The following is a 27507-nucleotide window of genomic DNA, read 5'->3' as shown; positions in this document are numbered from 1 at the left end:
TTTCATATTGATTTGGGTTCCTATTTGGATAAGACAGATATTTCAGTCCCAGATATGGCTGGCAACCAAAACTGGCCTGATCTCCCCCCACCCCACCCCCATTTAGAAGAAGAGTTTTTTCTCCAAGCAAATCAAGTCTTTCCTGACCTTCACTTTCTACTGTCATCACCTCTCTGTCCCTTTTATGCTTCTGCGCCTTACATTCCAGATAAATAGAGATTAAATTTGTCCTCACATACAGTAAGGAAAAAGGGGTTGTCCCCATCAGCCCAGGAGCTTAATTCCAAGTACTGGAGCAATAATCATGAAAGGTTGATAGAGTTTCTAGAGGGTACACTAGATGAAGATGCACATCCATATCTGGGGCTGCCATCTGTGTATAAATAGTTGCCCATGACTACTGTGGGACTGAGTCATGCATATAATTTAGAAATCAGCTATCTGTTTATCAGACTAAGCAATACCCACAAGGTTAGGGACATAGGAAGCTGCCATATACTGAGTCAGACCATTGGTCTATCTAGCCGAGTATTGTCTTCACAGACTGGCAGCAGCTTCTCCAAGGTTGCAAGCAGGAATCTCTCTCTTGGAGAAGCCAGGGGGGGAACTTGGAACCTTCTGCTCTTCCCAGAGCAGCTCCATCCCCTAAGGGGGATATCTTAAAGTGCTCACACTCAGGGGCGTAGCTAGCCCGCCAGCGGCCTGTGTGCAGCCGCGGCAGGCGCCCCGATAGCCCCGCTCCATCTGACATCAGACGCAGGGGAAAGCCACGCCCCCGCGTCTGACGTCAGACGCGGGGGCGTGATCTCGCTCCTGAACAGAGCCTTGAGGCTCCGTTTGGGAGTTGCTGCTGCTTGCCATTTTTGGCTGGCGCTGTGTTCACAGTGCCAGCCTTTGTTTAGCTCCCGAAGGGGCTGTGCAGCCCCCGCTCGGGTGCTAAACTACCGCCCTCGAGTCTGACGTCAGATGCGGGGGGCGTGTCGGTGCTCCTGATTGGCTACCGGCCTGGGTTCTTTGAACCCGTTGGCCCAATGGTGGCTCCGCCCCTGCTCACACTTCTAGTCTCCCATTCATATTCAACCAGGGCAGACCCTGCTTAGCTAAGGGGACAAGTCATGCTTGCTACCACAAGAAGGTTATTAAAAACTAGCAAGTTTTAAATGCAGCTTTGTCCCATTTCTTCTACAAACTAGGATTCAATGTGTGGCTGTGTGTTTTATAGCTGCTCATACACACAAAGAAATCTTGTGCAGATTTAACTAAGGGTTTATTCAGCAACAACAACAACATTTCTTCTCCTTTCCCTCGCTTTTTCTTTCTGACTCCTCCCACACACTCTCTACAGGATCGCAGCAAGGACAAATGGCCAAACAACTAAATGCAAAAGATTAACGGATAGAATACAACACTGTGCTTCGTAAAACAGTTCACAATAGGCAACATTTCACATTTTCTTTTTTAAAAAAAGTTTCATTGCTGCCCAGAGCCATTTGGATTGGGCAGTACAAAGTGTAATAAATAAAATAAATAATAAAATAACCCCCCTCCTTCATGCAAATACAAGTTACTTGGGTGGGTGGGGGTATCTTGTTAAACAGTGGGGAAGGAAAGCCCCAGTTACCAAGTGTACTATCCAGGAAATATTTTCCCCTTAGGACTGTAAGAAAGCATGCACATTTGCAACTACAGGCCAAATGAAATAGCCCCAAGAAATATACCTGTTGTTTACATACCATTTGGGTTATAGCAATAAGCATCCCATTTCTCGCTTCTGTTGAGCCGAAACCCATAATCAACAATGCCAGTCTTGCCAAAGCCACAGTTGCTTCCAGGTTTGACAATGGGATAGCCAACTCTTCCCTTAGCTAGCCAGCCAGCAACACACATATGAAAACCTGAGGGATCAAAGGCAGTGTCAAGTCCAGTACTGGAGGTTTATTCCTGCTTCACCATGAGTAGGGTAGCGGGGAGTTCATACAAAGGAGGGATTTGCAGTGACTTCAATATGGTAACAACAATGTGTCATTCATACAGCCAATGGCTTTTTTTCATGATGATATATAATCATTGATTTCACAGAATCTCTTCATAATTTGAACATGTGGCCATATACTCTGATTTACTTGTGGATCCTTTATGTTTGTAGGATGTGCCAGAAAACTGTTTTTTGCCAAATGCATTTCAACTCAGAAGTCTTCATCAGTGGCTGGTGCTTATTGTTAAAACAAAATGTTGTAAGCAAGACCAATTTTTCCTTCCAGGGAACCTATAAATATTCTTCTTGTTTAGGAGCTTATTGCTGCCACTCTTCAGTGGGATCTGTAGTGGCCTACCAGTTTCAGCTAAATTGGGCAATCCATTGATTTTTGATGATTTTAAAAAAGATTAAGCCAAAATTGCACTAACAGATAACTGCGGCAGAAAATATCTACACATCCCAGAATCATTGGACTTTAAATAAATAATTAAAAACCAACAGATTGACAAATTTTCTTGAAATTGACAACACAAACTCCTGCCATCCTACACTAAGCGTGCGCCAAATTTCAGCACTCTCTGCTCAGCCATTACTGCTCTCTGAGTTTTTCTTTTCTTTCTTTCTTTTTTTTTTGAGAAGGTGCTCTTGCACCATTCTGTATTGTTTCCTTCCTTTTGCAATAGCGGGGGTATGCAAGAGTACTAAATAAATAAATAAAAGTGGGGAAATCCCTGAGAAGTATGCATATGCATAACCGGGTTCCTGGGCTTTCCAGCTCCTTCCAGTAAAAGCGCCAAGGTTGAAGCAGTGCTTAATGATAGCAGATGGAATTTGGAACATTTGATTGTGCTCATGCAGATATACTTGTGCAAGAGCGCTGGAGCGGGGGAATCCTGAAAAAGTTACAGAAACCACACATGTGCACACACTCACTCCTTGCCTATCTGGACAAAAGTGAATGAACCAATAGGAAGCAGAAGATGGGGAACCCCACCTCCTCTGAAACCCTAATGGCCAGAAATGGGTGAGATAGATGGCGAGAAGCCTGCTGTACGAACAAGCCAAGGTTTGAAAAAAGTAACAAACCATAATCAGCTGCAAAAAAAGCAATGTGAACAGCCCAGATTTACTCTGATTTATGCCTAGTTACACTTATACACACTTATATGTGTTTTATGTACTTTCATCCTAATTCGTTCTAACTTACACTGCCTCCTCCCACAGTAAAGGCCCCCATCTACAAAACTTTCTGGCTAAGAAAGAAACAACTGTATTTTGAAATAATAATGTCTCATTCTTGTTGCCAAAAATGTATAATGGATGCCCAATTATTTTTAATTGAATTACAACTTGCTAGTGAAACAATTTCCACCCTTGGCATGGAGAATACTGTATGCATGGTTCATGTTATACAAAAATGTGTCATCTTTTGCCTTTTATAATAAAATGCTGTTTTCACTCTAAATGAATAAAAAACAATCAAATGCAGATGCTTCCTAAACTTCAGTAACTACAGTTTCAGTGCTTGTATTCAAATATGTCCCATTGGGGTAATGCATTGACAGTTTGATTTTGCTGTGTATTAGCAAAATGCTACTATTAAAAATGCACTGATTTCTCTTCTTTGTGGAATGTAAACAAAATAATATTGGTTGGAGCATCATTAGGGGTTATATCCACATTGTGTTTCAGGCTACATGTGATTCTTTTCTCACAAGTAACTTTATCTGTAGTGGTTATGAGGTATAAAAAAGTAAGTAACACGACAAATGCTTTTAAAATAAACGCTTGCTTGCAACTTAATCTTGATTATATTTTATTCATAGCAACATAGGAAACTGCCATATACTGAGTCAGACCATTGGTCTATCTAGCTCAGTATTGTCTTCACAGACCGGCAGTGGCTTCTCCAAGGTTGCAGGCAGGAATCTCTCAGCCCTATCTTGGAGAAGCCAGGGAGGGAACTTGGAACCTTCACCTCTTCCCAGAATGGCTTCATCCCCTGAGGGGAATATGTTGCAGTGCTCACACATCAAGTCTCCTATTCATATGCAACCAGGGCAGACCCTGCTTAGCTATGGGGACAAGTCATGCTTGCTACCACAAGACCAGCTCTCCTCTCACTTTTTGTATTTATAGCCTGCTTTTCAATCAGTTATAAAGGCACTTACAAAACAGTGCTTGGATCCTAACTTCTATTCTTGAATGGATCAGAGTTATGTTCACTCAACAGGGCTTTCCCATTTCTCTCATCAGCTTGCTGTGTCCCCTGAAAATCCACTCCTGAAGCTAAGGGAGCCCTCCCGAATAGCACAGCATGTGGTATGGGTGGCAGGAAGGGGGAATCACTGAAAATGGGTGATTCTTCCCTTGCACTATCAGAAGTGTGTTCTGCTTGTGGAACTACATCTTTGGATCCAAGCCAATAAAGCAACAAATGTGGCACATTTTAAAAATGGTTATTTGTTAATGAAAAGCATGACAAGAAACATCAGCAGTGTTAATATTATATAATATTAATATATCTGTTAATAGTGTAAACCACTAGCCAGGTTTACAGATAAAGATCAAAAGTGCAAGTTAAAGGCTTGCTGGAATAGGTGTTTGGGTTCCCCATTCACCCAACCTCCATTGATGATGGGATATGCAGTAAGGCCTCCGACTGAAGCAGATTGTATATTCACAGCAAGTCTTTGAACTTTGCTGTAAATTTTGCCACTAACATCTTTCCCCCAGCTGAAACCTGAAATGCTGCCCTTGAGCACTACATCCTCTGATATGAGCATGCATCTGTTATGTTAATACAACTAACCATGTTAGTGCAAACAGAGATCTGTGGTGTCATGTGATGTAGGAAAAACCTATGATGGCACTGCAATTGCTGCCTGACTTAAGAGTATCATTCCATTCACTACATGCTGAAATACTTATGTATGTGTGGGAGATAGTCTGTGGTAAGACACAAAATAATAAGCAGCATCTCTACCTAAAATGGACAAGCCCTGGGTGTACTATGAACATTGGAAAATTGTACTGCTTCTTAGATTGATAACTTTCCAGGTAGACGAGTTAGCAAAACAGTCAGAAGTGTGCAGTAAGTCGATTTATCACACATAGTACTCATTTATCAAACAGTTTGGCAATTTATCATTTGGTTGCTTACTGTATCATCAGCTTGCACCTTTCCAGATCTGTTCATTGTACACATTTTACTGAAGCAGTTTAATTTATTTATTCTGATAGTTTAAAACTGCAGTCTTCATATCATGGGCACCAGTCTAAACTGGTTTCAGCCTATGTGATCTGGTTCCTTAATTTGGATTCTCAAATTTTCACCTTCAATATTGCTTAACTGCTAGATTCTTACAGCTGCTCAGTCCTTAAATGTTCACCTCTAGTTTTGCCTGCATCATTGTTTGCATGCTTAGGTTTTTAACAGAAAAGGAAAACAGAAGAATGAACAGGAGGAAACGTCAATCACTGAGTGGTACAAGATTTACAAAGTGTGTGGTGTGGAAATTAAAGGGCACAGCCTACTTAGGAAGTTCCCTTGTGCATGACCCATTGTTGGTAGGTAGTTACATTTTTTAACCACACAGTCTAGTAGTCCTGGGCAATCTACAAATAGTCCTGTGTGCAGCTCTTCTTCCTTTCAATGGAAACTCTGTGTGTGTGGGGGGGGGGTTCCCCACTGAGTTGTTCCTTAAACGATTCCAGCTATTGCACTCTCATACCTATTTTTCTTGCAGCTTCCAACTGCTGATATGTAGCTAGTTGTCCTCCTTCATATTCACATACTGCTTTTGCCTCTGCATAGGTAAGTTGGTATCTTCCGGACCTTCCCTCTCGGTGATATACTCCAGCTGCCCGCTCTGTAAATCCAAAACAATTTGCCATTTCATTGTGATGCACAGTTTTGAAGACTGCAGCTGACTTCTCCCTCCTTGTTGCCACAAACAGTTTCTGAGAAACAGCAGCCACTGGATTTTTAAGCAAGCTGATCAGTCAATTGTGTTATACTATTTTTTTTTAAAAAAAATAGTATCACTTTAAGAACTTTCATGTTGTTCTGAATGATTCCCAGAATTCCTGCTCTGAAAACAGATCACCCTGGCTAGTGAAAAGTAATAATAACAAATGATCACAATATTCTTCCTGAATTGAAATCACAGCTCACTTTGACATGCTTAGTTTTGTTATGGTGATACAGCATTCTTAGTGGAACTTGAACCTATTTGGTGTATCAGAGATGCCCTGGTGCCATGCCCACAGTCTGACGATGCAAGTGCTAGGCAACTGGTTGGGATGCGGCCTCAGTGGACCAGGAAGAGCCAGGGGCTCCCCTGCCCTGAAAACAGAGTTTGCCGGGCTGCGGTTGGACGAACGTCTGCAGTGCAATTCATGGTTAGACAAATTAACCTTGGGTTTGGCATCCTCCAGTTTTATGTTAGGTGTGAATGCAGCCAATATCTAGTCCACATTCAAAAGGAAAGGAAAGGAAGTATAAAAGTATAAAAGAGCCAGCATGGTGTAGTGGTTAGAGTGCTGGACTAGGACCGGGGAGACCCGAGTTCAAATCCTCATTCAGCCATGATACTAGCTGGGTCACTCTGGGCCAGTCACTTCTCTCTCAGCCTAACCTACTTCACAGGGTTGTTGTGAGGAGAAACTCAAGTATGTAGTACACCGCTCTGGTCTCCTTGGAGGAAGAGTGGGATATAAATGTAAATCATTATCATCATCATCATCATAATTAATAAAAACAATACACACTCTCTTTCTTTCTTAAGAATTGAGAGCACAAACAGCTCCCAAACCTGTGTAGGACACAGCTTTCAGTTGTGTGAATGGTCTCAATATGTTTCCAGACAGAAGGTCTTTTCATGGTTCCACTTTGTGTTTGTTGGCTAGAATTTTATTTACATTAGCCAATTATATAGATTTCCTTATGCCCCCTGGGTGAATCGGTGTGTTGGTGATTGCTTGCACTCTTTCTCTCTGTTACACACACACACACACACACACACACACACACACACACACACACACACATCTTGAAGTCTGCCTTGATGAGAAGGAACACTCTGAAGATTTATTTTATTTAGATAGTAAAACTAGTGGGGGAAATTCTTGGGAATTTGGGGATTAATCACAGTCACTTTCCCCCATAATAGCTATGCTAGTTGGGGTCAGGAATAATTGTTTATTAGCAATCACAACTTAGAGGTATGGTTGTTATTTAAAAATGATTCTCTCCCAACAGAAACACTTGCTGGGGTGATGTCATTTGGCTACCTGCAGCAGTCACCACTGTGTGGTCTTCTTGGGACACCAGAATATCTGAAAAGGCACATTTCAATGACACATTTCTTCCTTGGAACAGTCAGGGAAATGAATTCACTCAGCACAGTTCACAGATAAACAATAGCACAGCTCACAGATAAACTACAATAAAGGGTATTCCACATGTTTGGGTGAACGGTATTTGAAAACATAAAAGAATAGGACATGGTAGAAAAGAAGTCTGGTTAACAACATAGGGCAACCCGGAGAAAGCATATGATGCCTGTTTTGAAACAGTTACACTGGCTGCCAATATGTTTCCGGGCAAAATACAAAGTGCTGGTTATTACCTTTAAAGCCCTGAACGGCTTGGGTCCGAGATATCTTAGAGAGCACCTTCTTTTACATGATCCGCACCGCACGTTAAGGTCATCTGAGGAGGTCTGTCTCCAGTTACCACTGGTTTGTTTGGTGGTGACTCAGAGGTAGGCCTTCTCTGTAGCTGCTCCTGGGCTGTGGAATGCACTCCCAGCAGAAATTCATAATCTTAATTCCTTACTGACCTTCAAGAGAGCCCTTAAAACCCATCTGTTTGGCCTGGCCTTTCAGGGTTTTTAATTAGTTTTAATTGTTTTAATGTTAACCTGGTTTTCAGGGTTTTAATTGTTCTGATAGTTTAATTGTTTTTAAAGATGTTTTTAAATTGGTGTTCATATTTGTATTTTTGTTTTAATTGTTTTTAATGATTTCGGTTTTTATTGTAAACCGCCCTGAGCCATTTTGGAAGGGCGGTATAAAAATAGAATAGAATAAAATAAATAAATATTAAATTAAATAGCTGGGTTACAAAAGTCTAAAGATACTAACTCAAGCAAGTGTAGCTAGTATGAAAGCTTATCAGAGGACTAAAAGTACTGCTAGGGAACTAAAGCTCTTTTCCTCTGGCAAGTTCCTGGATGTGCTTCCACAGTAGCCATTTTATCTGGAATTGACATCATCCACCCATTAATTCCTGAGAATCCAGATGATGTTCATCTCAGACAGGTGTATTCCTGTAGTTTCTCTATTGTCCTCTCATTTTCCTCTCAAGTGCTGATTAATTATGAATTAGTGGCTTGCATGTTAACACAAGGTAACACCGCTGATTCTGAGCTGCCCATGCTGTTGTGAACATCTAAGGAACTATAGGCAGTCCTGTGCTTTTGTGCAACAGCATAAATACTTAAAATAGCATGCTCATATTCTGGGACTGCTATTTACAATTGAAACTATGGCTGATATCCTGACTAATGAAGCACTGATGCAACAGGAAAGGCTCTGGTGCTTCTGAAAAGTTCAACTAACTCAACTTCACTGCTGGCTCAGCAGTGGGGACAAATTTTGATAATCACCCCTTCCCCAGGAAGCACTCTGTTAGAATCCCAAAATATAGGGATGTGCACGAAGTTCCTTCGGCACCAGCGGGGGTAGTCCTTTAAGGGCAGGGGAGGGTGTACTCACTCCTCCAGCCGCATATCCCCCGCCGGCACTCCGTTACTTTTAAGCCCCTCGGGGCGTCAGCGTTCCTCCCTGCCGCCCTGTTTTTGTCATCAGCCGGAAGTGGCCGGAAGAAGTAACCGCGTGTGTGCCTGTCGTGCATGCGCACCCGCATGGCAGACGGGCGCATGCACACCTGAAACGGGCGCACGCATGCTTGCTTCTTCCAGCCACTTCCGGCCGATGACAAAAACGGGGCGGCAGGGAGGAACGCTGCCGCCCCGAGGGGCTTAAAAGTAATGGAGCGCTGGCGGGGGATATGTGGCGGGAGGGGTGAGTGCACCCTCCCCCACCCTTAAAGGACTACCCCGCCGGTGCCGAAGCACCGAAATGGCCCCTGGAGCCAAAACGTTTCTGAGGCCTTCATAATGGCCTCCAAAACGTTTCAGGCACAAGCCTACCAAAATATGTCCCTGAGGGCCGCACAGCCCTCAGGGACATATTTTTGGCAGACACAGGGGCTTCTGGGGGGAAGAATAGGTCACTGAAATTCCCTCAAACACATATCAGCACTGGTGCAGTGTTAGCCTGGAACTATTCAGGAGCACAGGTGCTACAGTGGTGCTTGTCCCATTGCACCAGTGCTTCATTAGGCTATCAGCCATTCTTTCCACTGTAAATAACACTTCTGGAGTGTGAGCATGCTACTTAGAAAAGGAGAGCTGGTCTTGTGGTAGCAAGCATGACTTGTCCTCTTAGCTAACCAGGGTCTGCCCTGGTTGCATATGAATGGGGGACTTGCTGTGTGAGCACTGTAAGATATTCCCCTCAGGGGATGGAGCCGCTCTGGGAAGAGCATAGGTTCCAAGTTCCCTCCCTGGCAGCATCTCCAAGATAGGGCTGAGAGAGACTCCTGCCTGCAACCTTGGACAAGCTGCTGTCAGTCTGTGTAGACAATACTGAGCTTGATGGACTCAGTATATGGCAGCTTCCTGTGTTCCTGTGTACTTTAAGTATTTGTGCTCCTGTACAAAAGCACAAGACCACTGGTGGTTCCCTGGGGACCCAAAGTAGCATGGGCAGCTCAGAACTGCCCGCATTACACTGTTAAATGAGGGCTATTTAAAAACAAACATAACTACTCCCACACCAAGAGCAGCACATTCCTCTCAGATGTCAATCATCAGTAGAGCTATTATTTCACCAGTGCAGAAAAGCGCTTCCTGATACTGCTGGTGACAGTAACCTTTTCTCTCCAGCCTCAATGGTATGCATCCTTCCATTGCTGCTGCCATTATTTGTATTATTTGTTTGTGTTTTTTAAAAAGCAGCTCTGAAACTGATAAAAGTTTTCTTCGGTATCTCAGCCCTAAGTCTGGAGAAATACATTGAAACTGACAAAGCCTGCCAGTTCTACAGGGCTTTTCAGGACTCAGTCAAGAGATGTGGAGGGTGGTGGGGGGAAGGGTGCTTTGTCAGTTTCACAGATGCTTAAAAACATACACATGCATGCACACAAAGATGAATACATGTGTGCTAATTTGCATACATGGCCTTCTGATGAATAAAATCCAACCTGCTTAGAGCTAAGGAGATAGGGTAGGTGCTGCTGAGGCTGGAGAGGGCTTCCTTTCCTTTTGCATGTGGACTAGATACGGGCTGCATTCACATGTAATGCAAAATAATAACCAATGATATGGAGCAGGGGCAGGAGACACACCTGATGATGTGACAATACATTGTAATTGATTGTACACATTACATAGGAGATGAGGAAAACAACATGGGGGCGGGGTGTGTGTTTTCATGGCAGCCAAGCATGAGACATAACATGAAATTCTGCCATAACACACACAGATTCACCAAACGTCACCCAGCTGAAACATGAGCAAAGTAGGATTTAAAGCCAGGTACACGCCCAATACACAAGCTCAATAGCACTAGCATCACCAGACTGTGGGCAAGGCACCAGGATGTCTCCAGGGTGGCAGCCATTGGCCATGATCTTCAAGGGGGCAAGCTAACCGCGATCGTGCCTTTTTGGGATGGACTACCTGCCCTTGGCAGAGAAAAGGCATTTAAATCCCTTTAAATGCCATGCAAGCCCTTCAATTAGACCACTGCCCTCGTAAGAGCCCCACAACAAAGCAGTCTCATATAAGCACAATTTCTGTTGGAGGGTGGGATGCTGAGGGACACTATTTTTTATCTTTCTTAGGAAAGGAAGGGGCAGATGATTTCCTAGGAGGGGATATGTATATGAGGGAGGACAAAGGATCCTGGGATCTGGCCCGCTGGGAGCCGATGGTTTACCCCAAAGCTGTCCATGGAGACCAAATCATACTCCTGTCCCTGTGGTAGTTTGCTGCCAGGGGACTAGCATGCTTATGAGAGGGCCAGTCTACTGGGGAGGACAATAGGCTCGCCAGCCTTCGATCTTCTGTCGGTCTGCACACTCATGAGTTGAGCTATCCAGAAAAAGGGGACCCCACATGCACAGGGCCCCCATTGTCTCTGGTTAATGATAGAACTGTTGCACAACGATCCCCTCCTCTCCAGGGAAACTTTGGACATGCCCAAAGGAGATTTTTATGCTCCATGCATATCAGCGTAGCTGAGTGGGCAGACTTCGGAAACACTGGGGCTGGGGATGGATCTTAACTCTCATTCAAATTTCCCGGGTTCGGAAACTTCATATGGATTTCAGCATCTGCAGATTTTATTTATTTATTGTTAAACTTATATACCGCCTTTCATTAAAACAATCCCAAGGCGGTTTACAGCAAAATTTAAAAACAAGACTGTAAAAAAGACACAATTAAAATATTAAGCTAAAGATATCTGGAGCCATGGGGAATTGCTGTTGTCTGGTTGTCTGCCACCCCAGGAGAGTGGGGTCACTGTTCCAGGCAAAAATAAAGATGGAAGATGGACATGCTCAAATGGGTTTGTATTGAGCTGGCAAACCTGAGCATGTAAAAACCCACTGAGACATTTTATCAGATTGAAATGAATGATACTTAAAGTGCTGCTGTTTGATTATTATTAATGATGATGACTAATAATTTATCACAGTTCAAAACATCAACACTGGACTGTAAGAATATAAAAGGCAGGGAACCAACCCCAATATCTGCTAAATTTTAGAGTTGACGAGATGCTATTGAGTGTTTTCAGGATATTATTTGCAGCTGCAACAGAAACTGCAACCCTCCTTGTCTTTTTGAACTCTGTGGGTAGTCTAGATCTACTAAGAGTAGAAACTAGCATCTTTCATTCTCCTGTAAACATTATTATTGGCGGCCGGCCGGTGGGAGCAGGTGGTGGTGGGCTGGCCTAGCCTGGCTGGTGGGAATTCGCTGGCTGGCTGGTGGGTGGGTGGGAGGAGGATGCAGGGGGTCGGCTTTCCAGCCAGTCCACCAGCCAGAAATGGGCAGGTGTGGGGGAGCGGTGGGCCAGGGTGGGGGAAGAAGCGGGCTGGGTGCGCCAGTGGAGGTGGAGATGCTCTGCGCTGCGCCCGGCCCAGCAAGTATATATATAATTCTTTAAGGCATACCCATGGCTAATCCTGTGTGTGGCACTTCCCATGAGAGTTCGCAAGCAGAAGCATCTGAATGGGCAATGGGGATTCCATATGCAAATAGGGAAGAGGCGCCTGTGAGAGCAGAAGCATAATGGTGACTGGGCAGTGGGGATTCCATATGCCGATAGGGAGGATGAGCCTGTGATGGTTAAGGTCAGTTGGAATGTTACTATTATTGGTCAGAAGATGTTCTTGATTGTAGAGGAGAGGAATCTATATATATAAAAGCATAGTGGGCAGGGGTCTAGGAAGAGAGGCGTCGTGAGGGAGGAAAGAGACCCTTCAGGAGAAGGAGGCTGCCATTGTGTGAATTAGATGAGGAAACAAGATCTGTTAACTCAGGAAGGGAGAAAGAGAAAGAGAGAAAGAAAGAAGAAAAGAAGGAGGGAGAAGAAAGACAGAGGGGAAGAGTGAGTGGAGGAGAGAGAAAAAGAAGGCAGGGGGAAGGGAGAAAGAAGGAAGGGTGATGGACAGGCCCAAGCCTGTCAGCGGCCAGAGGGGAATGAGCGGCCATGGCAGTGCCTATTGGCAGCAAGGAAGGGCCTAGTCAACCACTGCTATTTGGGGCTACTGAGGCAATTGGTGGAGGGAAGCTGGCAGGCAAGGGATGGGCCCGGGCCTGTCAGTGGCCTGAGGGAAATGAGCTGCCATGGTGGTTGTGGCAGCGAGGAAGGGCCCAGTCAACCGAGCAGCAGGAGCAGGGCTCAGGTGAGGAGGTCTCTGGGGATAGGGGGCTGCAGCTTGGCCAATAGGTGCCAGCAACACTGCAGCCACGACCAAGAGGGGTAAGGGGGATGGAGTAAAGAGATGAAGGAGTGACCAAGAGGGGTGAGGGGGATGGAAGCAACTGGATGGAGGAGGAGGAGCAGGAGTGCGGCTCAGGTGAGGGCATCATTTTGAGCGTGCATTGCTGCACTGCGGCTCCACACTGTGGCAGCACACAAGGAGACCCCCGCCGGGAGACTGAAACAAGCCTCCCGACCCTGGGGGTTCTCTCCAGGATGCCCCACATGCTGGCACGGAGCATCCTGGAACTTCCGGGGGCCACGCAATCCCCGGCCCCCGCTGGCTCCGTGATGGAGCCAGCAGTCATGTGGGCGGCCAATCTGGCCGCCCAGGGCTTCCCTTCTGATCATCTGTGGGGAGAGCGGACTAAGCCCACTTTCCCCGCAAACCGCCTAAAGATGAGTCTCACAGATTGTGAGACTCACCTCACTGTGTTCTACCTGGGTTTGGGAACTGTGTGTGCTCCCAATTTTCCCCGTGTGTAGAATCAGGGTAGGAGGAAAACCTGGGTAGAAGTGATTGTGCAAGGTAGGAGGAAGAGCTGCCCAGGTTTTCCTCGTAACTTGCTTTCACACAACCAAAAATTGGGAGCATACACAGCTCCCAGACCCGGGCAGAACACAGTTTTTGCTTGTGTGAATGACCTCACAGTATTATTTTTGTGCCTAGAAAGTATATATTACTACTACTACTACTACTACTACTACTACTACTACTACTACATTTATATACCGCTTGTCAACCAAAATAAATAAGACATCAAGAAGATGGTCCCCTGTCCCCAAAGGGCTCACAATCTAAAAAGAAACTTAAGGTTGTGTCACCAGCAACAGCCACTGGAGGGATGCTGTGCTGGGGTTAGATAGGGCCAGTTGCTCTCCCCCTGCTAAATATAAAGAGAGTCAACACTTTGAAAGATGCCTCTTTGCTTAGTTAGCAGGGGTTGCTCGTGATACTTGTGTGATTACTTCTTTTAATTCCATTTCTGTTCAGATGAATGAACTGCTGCAAGAACCACATGAAGTGCTTAGAAGCTGCTAATCCCCATGAGCCAATTTAGCTCTCTGAGCCTCATTGGTTGAACAAATTTAATTCATCAATATGTACCCCATACCATATATACATTTTAAGTACTGTTGGCTCTGTCAATGGATTGAATTATATGCATTTGCATCGAAGAAATGAAGGGTTCAGTGCTGGCACTGAAGAACAGGAAATTCCCAGCTGGATGTCATTACAACAGTTATAAAATCTGTCCCCTTTAATGGCAAAGGGTTGATTCTAAGGAAATCATTCTCCATGGGAGCCTTGGAAACAACTCTTCTCAAATGTTCCATGCAGATCCAAAGCCCATCTGTGCACTTAGAAATGTTGGTGCTTTCTCATGTTATGCTGAAACATTATGACCCTTTCTCATGGAAGGGTCATAGAATAAGAACAAATCTTCAGACCGTGAGCTTTTTGTGGCTGAACTTCAAATCTTATTATACCTAAAGGAGCAGAGAATGTTATAAAGACATGTTGTCTGCTTCACCAGACTCACTCTCATGGTTTAAATTAATGTTCATCTCGGTCCTAAGATCATCAAAGCACAAGAAAAACTTTTAATCAGTAAGTCCAGGTCAGCATGTAGGTGTGTCACAAAGTCATGCCACAGGATGGCAGTCTTTTGTGAGAAAACATTTTAGTGCTTAGCGCATCATCTGCTTGTTCTTTATGCTTGTTTCTTTAGAAATAGTGAGGATGGGGGAGGAATTCAGATTGGGACTGCAGCAGAGGGAGTCTGATCCTTCCCCCCCCACATCATAGTTTTGCCCCAATTCACAACCCTCCCCCCCCCAAAAAAAGTGTATTTGGTCCTTGAAGGTTATTTTTGTTTCAAGGACAATTTCCATATCTAGAAATCTTCTATTTCTAAAGAAGAAAACAAGCACAGAAGAGATTAGTTCATGTTTCATGCATTGTCTAGTTTAATTTTAACACAAGGAATGGGGTTACTCCTCCACTTCAACCAGATCACCCTGGATCACTCATGTGGGGTCATGAAGCCTAGCACTAGTGGCACAGATTATGTATGAGACTGAGCAGAGGCGTAACTAGGGAAAATGGCGCCCGGGGCAAGCACTGAAATTGCGCCCCCGCTGCCGCCACCACCCCCGCCGCCCCCCCAGCATACATCTGACTGACACACATGTGTTTTTTCCTCACAGCAACCCTGTGAAGTTGGCTTGTATCTCAAACATCAGAATTATGATGCAATGAATGATGATACATCCTACATTGCACTTAGGTTTTTCCTCACAACAACCCTGTGAAGTTGGCTTGTATCTCAAACATCAGAATTATGATGCAATGATGATACATACTACATTACACTTAGGTTTTTCCTCACAACAACCCTGTGAAGTTGGCTTGTATCGCAAACACCAGAATTATGATGCAATGAATGATGATACATACTACATTACACTTAGGTTTTTCCTCACAACAACCCTGTGAGTGACTGTATGTATTTTAACAAAACGAAAACCAAGGACTCCAGAGTAATTCGAGGGACTAGGGTGATAGTGCTAAAGACTCCTTATTCTCCCGCTGTTAAAGAAAGACTCCCCTTTTCCAAAACCTCACGCTATTTACACCAGAAAAGGTTTCAAGTGGAGGGGGAAGCAGCGAGATTGAAGTGTGGGGGGGGGGCGGCCACAAGTTTCAACAAGGGGTTGGGCTGCTCATAGATGATGGGGAAGCAGCGAGATTGAAGTGAGGGGGGGCGGTCGCAAGTTTCAACAAGGGGTTGGGCTGCTCATAGATGATGGGGAAGCAGCGAGATTGAAGTGAGGGGGGGCGGCCGCAAGCTTCAACAAGGGGTTGGGCTGCTCGTAGATGATGGGGAAGCAGCGAGATTGAAGTGGGGGCGGGCGGCCGCAAGTTTCACCAAGGGGTTGGGCTGCTGCTGCTTGTAGATCATGTAAGGCTGAGATGCAGAAGTAAGTAAGTGGCAGAACGGGCGGGGAATCGGGGATTGATAAGAATAAGAAGACTACACAACACGACAGAAGAGAAAACACACACCTTGTTGTGACCACCCGCCCGCCGAATCCGCCCGCCCGCCGAATCCTTTCTTGTCCGTGCCGCTGGGTGTCCGTGTTCTCCTGCCTGTGCCTGCAGCCCCAGCCCCAGCAACGACACTCTCCTCTGCGACCGCGCCACGTTCAGGCGAGCCGAGCTGGGAGGACGGACGCACGCATGCGCAGTGCGACTCGGCATGCCGGCCGAGTCGCGCGTGTGTGCGTGACTAGAGACCCTCCCTCACCCTGGCTGGCAAGCCACTAGAGGGCCTCTTTCTGCCTGGATATAAGTTCCGTCGCAAGCCAAGGCAAGAGCATGGAACTAGGCGCCCGCCGCAGTGCCCGCTGGAAAGCCAGGCCAGCAAAGCAATGGGAGGGGGGCGCGGGCGCGGAAGGGACCGCTCGTGGGGGAGGGGGCGCCGGAGAAATTTGTATTACAATTTTTTTAAAAATTAAATTAAAAAAATTTGGGGGGGGATCTGGCGGCGCCCCCCACGTGACCCGAAAAGATGGCGCCCGGGGCACGTGCCCCCCCTGCCCCCCTATAGTTCCACCTCTGGTCCTGAGGACACTAAAATGTGGTTGGGGCATGCTTTGAGTAGTAGAATTGGTATATTTTATTTGTATCATTTTATTTAAATCATTTATATGCCACCTTTGTACAATAAAAGCTCTCAAGGCAGCACAGAATAGATAAATAAATTGACTTGCCCTAATATAACTTGCACAGACTTGGCCATAACTTGATAATAGCTTTCTTTCTCATTGTTCAGTCCCAGTTAACAGTGATAATGTCAGTTGAAAGTGCTGTTTCAGGTGTTTGGTTTCATGTGTGAGGGAGTTCATGGTTATGCATCGAAGCAAGTCGTTTCCAACAGAGACACATTTTTCCTGTCTCCCTAGACATTTATAGCTCCAAATATTATGCATTATTTAATTTGAAATTGGTTAAGCAAATTTGCATGATGTTAAAGGATGGGTTTTTTTGTTTGTTTTGTTTTGCAATTGTACTATTACTGCTGTCTGCATATATTTGAATAAATTGATACACTACGGAGATTCTAGGATGGAGTTAAAGCCAAGCTTTAATTTGGCTCAGCTGTTTAGGAAAAAATATTTTTATCCCTAGAGCATGGAGGTTTTCCACCCACCTCCCTTTCTTTCCTGTATATTCATGACCTTATTACACCTCCACTGAGTTATTTTAATTCAGTGCCAGTTAGCAGCATGAAATGGAACAGAGGTAGTGTTATACTGGCTACATTAAATCTGAGACCCGCTGTCCCAGGGTTGCTATAATTTCCCCCAATGCCTCTGCAATGTATGTATGGCAAAAGTTCACTCACTGTTTTATTTAGGTATTTAGAGCCTGCTTTGCAATTTAAAAGAAAAATTCCCAAGGCAGATAACAATAGCAATTAAAACAACGTAACAATACAATGTAACAATGTAACAATTTAATGTAACAATGTAATGCCAGCAAATAATAAAAATTGCAAGGTTAATACAGCTCACAGATCCTAGAGAAAGCTTAAGAAAGAGCTCACATCTAATAAAAAGAAAACCATTGAATCTAAAAGCTTTCTGGTCAATGATCAATAAAAGCCTATTAAAATAACTGAACACATAAAACAGGCTCTTGAACTAGCACCAGCCTGAAACTTAACAGCAAATGCACCAGATGAGTTTCTCTGGGGAGGGCATTCCATAAAGAGGCACCACCACACACACACACACACAAAATAAAAATAAAAAAAGCCATTTCCATGGCTACTCCACCTCACATCCAAAGGCAGGGACATTAGGAGAAAGAATCCTCAGATTCAGTTCTTAATCCTCAGTAATTCAGGTACCCCAGACTCAAGACATGTGGTGCTAAATGTTAAAATTGGACCAGAATTTTGTATTGTGCCCAGAAGCAAACACAAAGATACTGTATGTTTCTGGCAGCTAGCACCAGTCCAGAACCTCTCTAACCCCTGCATTCAGTTTCTGAACAATCCCCATGTACAACATGTTGGAGATGAACTTCCAGTGCATCGACCTTTTGCACCAACTGTCCTAATGACCACTAGGGGCATTGGGAGTGGAGACAGTGAGTCAGGGTCTCCTTTACCTGTCTCTGCTCTATGACCCCTGAACTGACTCTGCAGCACTTCCTGTGCTGAGTCACAATCCTTCCTTTCCTCCTAGAGAGCAGATGGAAACATCTCTCTCTCTCCTTACCTACCCACTGTGTAGTCCTTTAGATTAGAGATAGGTCTTTCCTATCTAAGTGTATTTAACCAATAAATATTTAGTGTTTAGTCATACAAGGATCTCCATGTGTTTTCTCTAAATAGCTGCAATATCCGAACCATCCTCTGCTACCTACTCTGTAACTGGAGTGTGTGCTCATCCCTTAGTGCTCTGCTGTTTTACATATTGTGGGTAAAAATCAACAGCTTCTAACACAACAAAATGCAGTCAGGGCCAATCAGAGGTGGGAGTGAGTGCAGGAGGGCCATTTTGCATGTACCTCAAACTCAAAAGGGGCCTCAGATTTAGACACTTGTTAACTTTATTTTTTGCATTTGATAAGTTTCAAAACTTGTTTTTATGTCTCATAATCTTCTTTATATTTAATTCTCGAAGAAGTACCCATGGCTAAGCCTGTTTGTGGCAGCTTTCACAAGAGTTCGCAAGCAACTGCCAGATAGGATAGTGACAGGGACGGGGAGAAAATGTGATGCCCGCCGGAGGAGGCGGTGGTGGGCTGTCCTGGCTACTGGGAAGAGGAGGTGGCGGTAGTGGGGCGGGCCAGGCCAGCCACAGGGAGGAGGTAGTGGTGGCCTGCTGGGAGGAGGCAGGTGGGCGGAAGGAGGTGGCAGGCCGGCTTTCCGGGGGGAGAGAAATGGGCAGGGGGGAGAAATGGGCCAGCCAGAAAGCCAGGTAGGCCGGTGCGGGGGAGAGAAAGGCAGGAGGGGCACGGCTGGAGGGGGAGATGCTCTGCGCCTGACCCAACTAGTTTTTTAAAAAATTTTATTATGGCTAGGGGCCTCAAACACTGGGAATGGCTTGAGCCTTTCAGGACTTCTGAGAGGGCCTGATTGCAGTATTCTGATCTGGATGTTACCATGGCATGGTCAGGCACTGATTATTAGGACAGGGCCAGGAACTCTAGTTCTGAGTCTCAGATCTAAATGCAAGCCACCTAAAACCTGTCCTCTGAAACCCAAGTCATCTATTATTTCTGAAATGGCATATGAGAGAGCGAGAGAGAGTGAGAGCGCTTATTGAATAGATTCCAATAAGCTAGAAAACCTAAATGGACCAGAGTTCTCCACAGAATCATTATAGGTAACATTACGAGGACTGAAAGGAAATGTATTACTAGGGATTTGCTATCGCCCTCCGGATCAAAGCGCTGAGAGTGACCTGGAATTGGAGAAACAGATAAGAGATAAGAGAGGCGGCAAAGAGAGACAGGGCAGTAATAATGGGTGACTTCAACTACAAAAACATAGACTGGGTAAATTCACATTCTGGCAATGACAGGCCAAATTTCTAGACATGCTAAATGACTGTGCCTTAGAACAGTTAGTCGCGGAACCAACCAGAGGGATGGTGACCTTGGACTTAATCCTGCGTGGTGCCCAGGACCTGGTGCGAGTTGTCAGAGTTGCAGAACCATTGGGTAGCAGTGACCATAGTGTGATCTAATTCAACATATATGCGAGTGGAGAATTGTCAAGGAAGTCCAACACAGATGTATTGGACTTCAGAAGAGGAAACTTCTCAAAAATGAGGGGACTGGAAAGAAGGAAGCTGAAAGGGAAAGTCAGGAGGATCAAATCACTCCAGAAAGCATGGAACTTATTTAAAACCACAGTACTAGAAGGACAGTTGGAATTTATACCAAGAAGGAGGAAAGGTACCACCGAGTCCAGGAGGATGCCAGCGTGGCAAGTAGAGTCAGGGTAGCTATAAAAAGGAAGAAGACTTCCTTCAGAAAATAGAAGTCCTGCCGAAATGAAGAGAACAGGAAGGAACATAAACTCTGGCAAAAGAAATGTAAGGACACAATAAGGGATGCAAAGAAAGAGTTTGAGGAGCATATAGCTAGAAGTGTCAAGGGGAATACAGTAACAAAAACTTCTTTAAATATATTAGAAGTAGAAAACCTGCCAGGGAGGTGGTTGGACCCTTAGATGATGAGGGCGTGAAAGGGATTATTAAGGAGGATAAGAAGATTGCAGAAAAGCTGAATGGGTTCTTTGCATCTGTCTTCACGGTGTAGGATACTGACCATTACCCTCTCCAGAATTGAGCTTTTCAGGTTTAGCGGCTGAGTAGCTGGGCCAATTTGAGTTGACAAGAGAAGATGTTCTAAACTGTCTTGAAAAACTAAAAATTAACAAATCGCCAGGGCCAGATGGCATCCACCCAAAAGTTCTGAATGAACTCCAATGTGAAATTGCCGATCGCCTAGCAAAAGTATATAACTTGTCCCTAAAATCAGGTTCTGTATCAGAAGACTGGAAAGTAGCCAATGTGACTCCGATTTTCAAAAAGGGATCCAGGGGGATCTGGGAAATTACAGGCTGGTCAGCTTAATTTTGGTGCCAGTTAAATTGATGGAAAGCATACTTAAAGACAAAATTGTTAAGCATAAAGAAAAAAAGGCCTTGTTGAAGGAGAACCAGCATGGCTTCTACAAGGAAAAGTCTTGCCTCATTAATCTTTTGGAGTTCTTTGAGAGTGTCAACAGGCATGTGGATAAAAGTGATCTGGTTGACAAAGTATACTTGGACTTCCAAAAATCTTTTGACAGAGTTCCCCACTAATGTCTCTTGAGTAAGCTCAACAGTCATGGGATAAGGGGACAGGTTCATGTGTGGATAGGTGACTGGCTGAAGAACAGGAAACAGAGAGTAGGAATAAATGGACAGTTTTCACAATGAAGGTAGGTAGGAAATGGGGCCCCCCAGGGATCGGTACTGGGACCAGTGCTCTTTAACTTGTTCACAAATGATCTAGTGGGGTGACCAGCAAAGTGGCCAAATTTGCAGTAAACAATTCAGGGTAGTGAAATCCACAATGGATTGTGAGGAGCTCCAAAAAGGCTTAGAGGTTAAAAACAAGAACAACAACAACAACCTCCACTGTGCCGTCAACAGCAACCTCAACCTGCTACCACCACCAGCAATCTTTAGGGGGCAAAAGGGGGAACTTTCCTCTCATCTGGTCACCCCCCTCCCCGCAGCTACTGCCGCTATGGCGGCTTATTTTAAAATTAAAGTGAATGGGGGAACTTTCCCCTTGCCCCCTTCCCTGGAGCTTTTTTTTTTTTTTAAGGGCTTCAAAAGTCTTTTTGCCTGTGGGTGGCAAAAAGGTTAATCTGTCCCTGCTCTGGGCAGTTCACAACAGCATAAAAAAGATTAAAAATGAAAACCTTAAAACAATTTAATACCATAGTCCAGTTAAAAAGCTTGGGTGGAAAAAAGGGTTTTAGATACTTTCTAAAAGTTGTCATTTTAGAGGCTCTTATTTCAACAGGGAGCACAGTGAAGAGTCTCGGGGCAGCAACAGATAAGTTCCCATCCCTGCATAGCTGACAGATAGCCAGTGGCAACTGCAGATGAACCTCTCTGGATGATCTCAGCAGGTGGTAGGGCTCATGGTGAGGACAACCTATCTCTTAAATACCCTAGGCCTAAACTGTTTAGGACTTGATAGGCTATAACCAGCACCTTGTATTTTGCCCAGTAACATATTGGGAGCCAGTGTAGTGCTTTTAGGAGAGGAATAATATGGTCTTTCCAAGGTGATGCAGATACCAACCTGGCTGCCTTATTCTGTACCAACTGTGGCTTCTGGACTATGTACAAAAGCAGCCCCACAAAGAGCACAATGCAGTAGTCAAGTCTGGAGGTAACCAGCATATATACCACTGTTCTGAGGTCATTTATCTCAAGAAATGGATGCAGCTGGTGTATCAGCCGAAGCTGATAGAAAGCACCTCTGGCCACTGCCTCTACTTGGGACACTAGGGAGAGGTTTGGACCCAGAAGCAGTCCCAGATTGCATACCAGTTCCTTCTGGGAAGTGTTACCCCATCCAGAACTGGAAGCTCAAAAGAGTATCTTGAGTTTCAACCCTGCACAATAAATACCTCCATCTTATCTGGATTCAATCTCAGTTTGCTATCCCTCATCCAACCCATTATTGCTTCTAGGCAGGCATTTGGGGAGGTTATGCCTTTTTCTGATGATGTTGACATGGAGAAACAGATTTGGGTGTCATCTGCATACAGATAACACCCTGCACGAAATCTCCTGATGACCTCTCCCAGAGGTTTCATGTAGATGTTAAAAAGCAATGGACAATATGGAGCCCTGGGGGACATCATATAACAATTCAGATTTTGAAAAGCAACACTCTCTAAGGGACACCATCTGGAATCTACCCAAGAGGTATGAGTGGAGCCACTGCAAAGCAGTGCCTCCCATCCCCAACCTCCTCAGATGCTCCAGAAAGATACTCGGGTTGATAGTATCAAAAGCTGCTGAGAGATCCAAAAGGATCAACCGAGTCACTTAGGGGAGTGCATGAACCAAAAATCATGGTTTGGTTCAAATTTGGATCAAATTCGGACCAAACTGCTTGCTACTGTATTTTTTCAATATTACTTTTTATCTTCCACGAATACACAGTGCCAAATTTTGCATAAGGAGGAAATTATGGTCCCAGCAGGACAACTGATGTATGTTTACTCAGAAGTAAGTCCCACTAGCTTCAATGGGACTTGAAGTTGAATGGAACTTCCCAAGAAAACATGTATATGGTCATTAGAGAGGTACAACTGGGCAGGATTTTCAGGAAGTAATTTATTAAGACATCAGCAACCAAGTCCAGAGAACAAGGAGATACGTGCTTTCTTTCCATCCAAGCTCCAGACTCCAGAGGAGTTTCAAGAAAAGTATGTGTGGGAGAGAAATGCTGCAGAAGTTCAGGAAGGCAGAAGTGAATGAACGTGCAACAACAAATTTTAAATTAAAAAGTAAAATTTGTTGCCTCTGTAGATGTGCATATTAATTGGTTATTTAATTGGTGTTTTATGATGTTTTAATTGTTGTTATTATTTTATGCAGTTTATAATTTTTGTTTTAATCATTAATTGATTTTAATGGTGTAAACTGCCCTGAGCCTTTTGGAAGGGCGGTATAAATTTTTTAATAATAAATAAATAAATAAATAATATTAAGCACAGGGGCATTGCAAGGTTGGAGTGGGCCCAGAGACAAGATTTTAAAATGCCCCCCCTCACTGAAGCTCAGCTCATGAAGTAAAGAAATCTCAAATGAGGCTGAATAGTGGTAACAAATAGCAGATAGATAGATAGATAGATAGATAGATTTTGTAAATTGTGGACAATGCAAGTCATTTATTGGTACTAGAGAGAGACATGGTGCTCTGGTAGCTCCAGGTCTTAACATTCACATCAATTTTGGAGGATGAATACAACTGAAGGAAGCCCGGGCAGGTGTGCAGCTGGGGGGGTCAGTCATGTGACTTGCCTCGGGGGGGGCGAAGGCAGTGGGCCCCCAGACAACTGTCTCCCCTTGCTGATTAAACACCTCCATCAGTGTGTGTGAAAGTGGGAGGGACAGAGCAGGAGCACAACCCACAATGTCTGTCTTGGTGTAGACAGAAAATAGTAGGATGAACTAGTGCAAAACTGCTGGGTGTGGATGCCCCAGAATAACTCCTGCAAGCAGTTCTTGCATGTCATGAGCCCAATGAACCTTCCACAAAGAACAACCACCACCACCCCAAAAAACCACTCCATCTGGAAACACCCTTTCACGCCTAGGCTGCTGTTTTCCCCATGGAGGAAAAGTACAGGTATCTATTTTTTCCATTTGATTCTGCAAATAGCACCAGGAGGTTTTTCACACCCGGCTTCATTTTGCATCTCCTCGGGAATGGAGATGTGCATTCACATATTGGCCAAATTTATCCCCAAGTCCCTGTGATTTCTTGGGGAGCACTTAACACATGATTTGGGTTTTTCATCACATGTTTAGCCTAATTTATATCCAGAGTTTAAAAAAACCACACACACTTTTTGCATAGGGTTTTTTTTTGGTGGGGGGGCAACTTCAAACTCTCAGTAAAGCGCACAGAAAACCTCCAGTAAAGCCTGCTGTTTGGGAAAGCTCCAGGTGGGGACAGCAACTGTGACTGGGGGAACAGCTGGGGAGCAGGGAGTGTTAAACTGCCCCTCCTCAATGCCACTGCTCTGATCAGATAGGCAGCTTCCTGTGGGAGAGCTTTATTTAAAAAAAATACTTCGGAAGATCCAGTCACAGACTTGGCATAGAACTGGGTTTGGCCTGTCTTTGAAGTGGGAACGGCAGGGATTGAACCTGAGGTTTCTATATGGAAAACATGTGTGTGGTGCCAGTGTGGTGTAGTGGTTAGAGTGCTAGACTAGGACCGGGGAGACCGAGTTCAAATCCCCATTCAGCCATGAAACTTGCTGGGTGACTCTGGGCCAGTCACGCATCTCTCAGCCTAACCTACTTCACAGGGTTGTTGTGGAAGAGAAACTCAAGTATGTAGTACACCGCTCTGGGCTCCTTGGAGGAAGAGCGGGATATAAATGTAAAAATAAATAAATAAATAAAATGTGCTCTATTATTGAATTATGTCCTGAAAAGTACTGCTCTCTTTCCCCCCAGTTGCACTGGCTTGTCTAGGACTTCTCAGAGGAAGAATAACACCCCAAACTAACAAGCCTCATTTAAAATGTTTGAAGCACAGACTTGTCCTTAAAAAAACAAAACATCAAGGTCGTTCACATGATCGGGCAGGTGGGGAGGTGGAGGGAAAGGCTGGTTAAACCTACCCCCCCCCCAGCTGAGCAGTGGCTTGTTTCTGGGAGCACAGACTGCACTTCCAGACGAGCAGCGCTGCGTGCCTGCAGTGCACAGCTCTGGAGGCCAGGATGACGCATCCCAGCCTCTGGGGATCCCACAATGCACCACATTCATCCCACAGTTAAACATGCGATGCATTGGGGGATTTCTCTAGGAGACAGGCGCTCTAGGTGCCCATCTCTTTGTCTGCTGGGGCTAAACATCGCTCCAGCAAACACATGATCCCAGAGCCCAGGTTATGGGCTCACTCGAGCCCTTAACCCTGGCTAAGAGCTGGGTTTAAAAATGGTGCTAGGTGGCACTGTCCTGCTGGGATCGGGCTGGGCTTCCCTAGCCTGGGTTAGGCTGCGTGTGAGAACAGCCTCATCATGTACAAGAACAAACACTGGGGAGCCACAGTTGGCTACAGGTTCCATAATGTGTTTTTGCAATGCGCAGTTTGTTTGTTTGTTTGTTGGTTGGTTGGTTGGTTTGTAAAGGCATTCACTTAAAAAACAAAAAACAACCCTTGTCACATGTACTTTCCTGGACTGATCAATTTCTTATTTGTAAAACTAGGGAAGAAAAAACATTCCTCACTGCACCCTCACTCTCCTTCTTCCTATGTAAATGAAATTGGCTCATTAGAGTGCTGGAATAAAAACAATTATGTGAGGGTACCTATACTTCGAGGTTTGCGTGGTGAAGTCCTGACTTTATAATCCGCATTGTGATCTAACCTCTGTATTACCTTCTTTGCAGCTGTCCTCTGAAGCAACAGAAGGAAGTACCAATCAATGCATATCCTTACATTCCAACTGGGAATACAATAAAAGCAAGAAGATTTCTGTCCCTGAAACCCATTCCCCACATGCCAGTATACAGGGTGGAACTAGATGGCATGCCCTGTCACCACCCATGATACTCCCTTGTGGAGTTCTCTCCTTCCCATAATGTTTCTCCCCAGAGAGGCCATTTCCAAGATCCCATGCAGGCAAGCTCAGTTCTTGACTTTTATAAGTACAGTAGAGTCCAGCTGCTCTGACATGTTCCAAAGCCATTTTTTAAAGCCATGCATATTTTCCTGAAGTGTTTGTTAGATAAGGCATCAAGGAATGGTACATGTACAAGGCAAAGGCTGATATGCATCTGGCACAGCTGTTTCTTTTTAGATCTCCTTCCCCTACGTCTCCAGTGATGAGATGACTATAGCTGAACAGAACAGCCTTCTATTTGGCTGAAGTTTTCCAGCAGTATCATGCATACTGCTTGTTTTCAGAGGCATTCTTTTTAATGTATAAAATTTCCACAAAGGAAAGAATAAAATTAGGGACATTAGGTGGTGCAGCGCAATTATTCCTTAGTCAGTGAATCCTGCAGGAAAATGCTGCCTTTACTATATTGATTGATTTAGCATATGATCATTTTTGCCGCGATAGAACAACTGGTGACTGCTGGCTCTTTCTGTGGTGAAGGTTCTATCCATTTAGAAAAAGAATCTCTCTTACCTAGCCAAATCGAGTTGTGCAGCACTCCATCCTTGAATCCCCAGCCAAGAGCTCTGTCCCACAGCAAAGCAAAGAGAAAAGTGAACACAATCATCTCTTCAGGTTGAGAAGTCTTGCAGTCACTGTCGGAGTGGTCTGGAAGGCTGCTGCCAGCAGCTGCTTACTTTCTAGTGGAACATCTGGCTGCCAGATCTTAAATAGTGTTTCTCCTGTGAGGTCAGCAGGCTTGCTCCAATTGGACATGCTGTAGTATTGTTCACCATTACATCTGATCCCTCAGTTTTGTGAGTCTGACTCATTTTACTTCTGCCTTACATGAGTGTCCAAAGTTTACAGCATCCAAGTCAATGTTTAATTCCTAACTTGCCAAGGCAAGCATACAATGGTTCCTGCTAAATATCTTTTAAAAACAACAACACCACATCTTCAGATAGCTGCTGACGCTGAAACGACCAGCTGCTTTGTGTAGCATGTATTTATCACGTGACAAGTGAACTGATTGCAGGAGAATGTGTGTGGCTTCTGGCTATGACAAATCAGTCGTCAATAGAAAAGTTCACCTTATTCTAAACTGCAGCACTGTCTAATGGGAGATCCCCTGAGCTACTGTATGCGCTTGGAAAGCACAGGGGTTTGGTTTCTCAGACTCGCCCCCAGATGTTGTTGGAGCACAACTTTTGTTATCTCCAGTCACAATGGCTGAAGGCAACACAAGGAAGTACCAATCAGTGCGTATTCTTAAGAACATAAGAACAGCCTTGCTTCGGTTCGGCTTGAAGACCATTGCGATGCGATGCAATACCAATCAATGCAATCATTGTTTCTGTGGAGCAGCAAGAGGGGCAGCTGCATATTTATGCAGCAAGAGTGGAGTTCTTCAGGGACATCTTGGCTGGTGAGACCCAGGAGGGACAAAGGCTAAGGT

At 44.7% G+C, this 27507-nt stretch overlaps 1 protein-coding gene across 1 annotated transcript in view; it reads right to left on the bottom strand.

Annotated features, from left to right (window-relative positions):
• TNFAIP6 (TNF alpha induced protein 6) overlaps positions 1-26737 on the bottom strand; it is a 37088-nt gene extending 10351 nt beyond the window's left edge. Inside the window, exons 1-3 of the mRNA XM_053267410.1 lie at positions 26583-26737; positions 5713-5850; positions 1734-1895 (exon numbers count right to left, since the gene is read on the bottom strand). Coding sequence (XP_053123385.1) covers positions 1734-1895; positions 5713-5850; positions 26583-26676 — 394 coding nt within the window. The 5' untranslated portion in view covers positions 26677-26737. The remainder of the gene's footprint in view (positions 1-1733; positions 1896-5712; positions 5851-26582) is intronic.
• Positions 26738-27507: the final 770 nt, after the last annotated feature.

The sequence above is a fragment of the Hemicordylus capensis genome, chromosome 1, assembly GCF_027244095.1.
Source record: "Hemicordylus capensis ecotype Gifberg chromosome 1, rHemCap1.1.pri, whole genome shotgun sequence".
NCBI classification, from domain to species: Eukaryota; Metazoa; Chordata; class Lepidosauria; order Squamata; family Cordylidae; genus Hemicordylus; species Hemicordylus capensis.
Note: the sequence above shows the minus strand (reverse complement) of the source record. Positions and strands in the feature narration are given on the sequence as shown.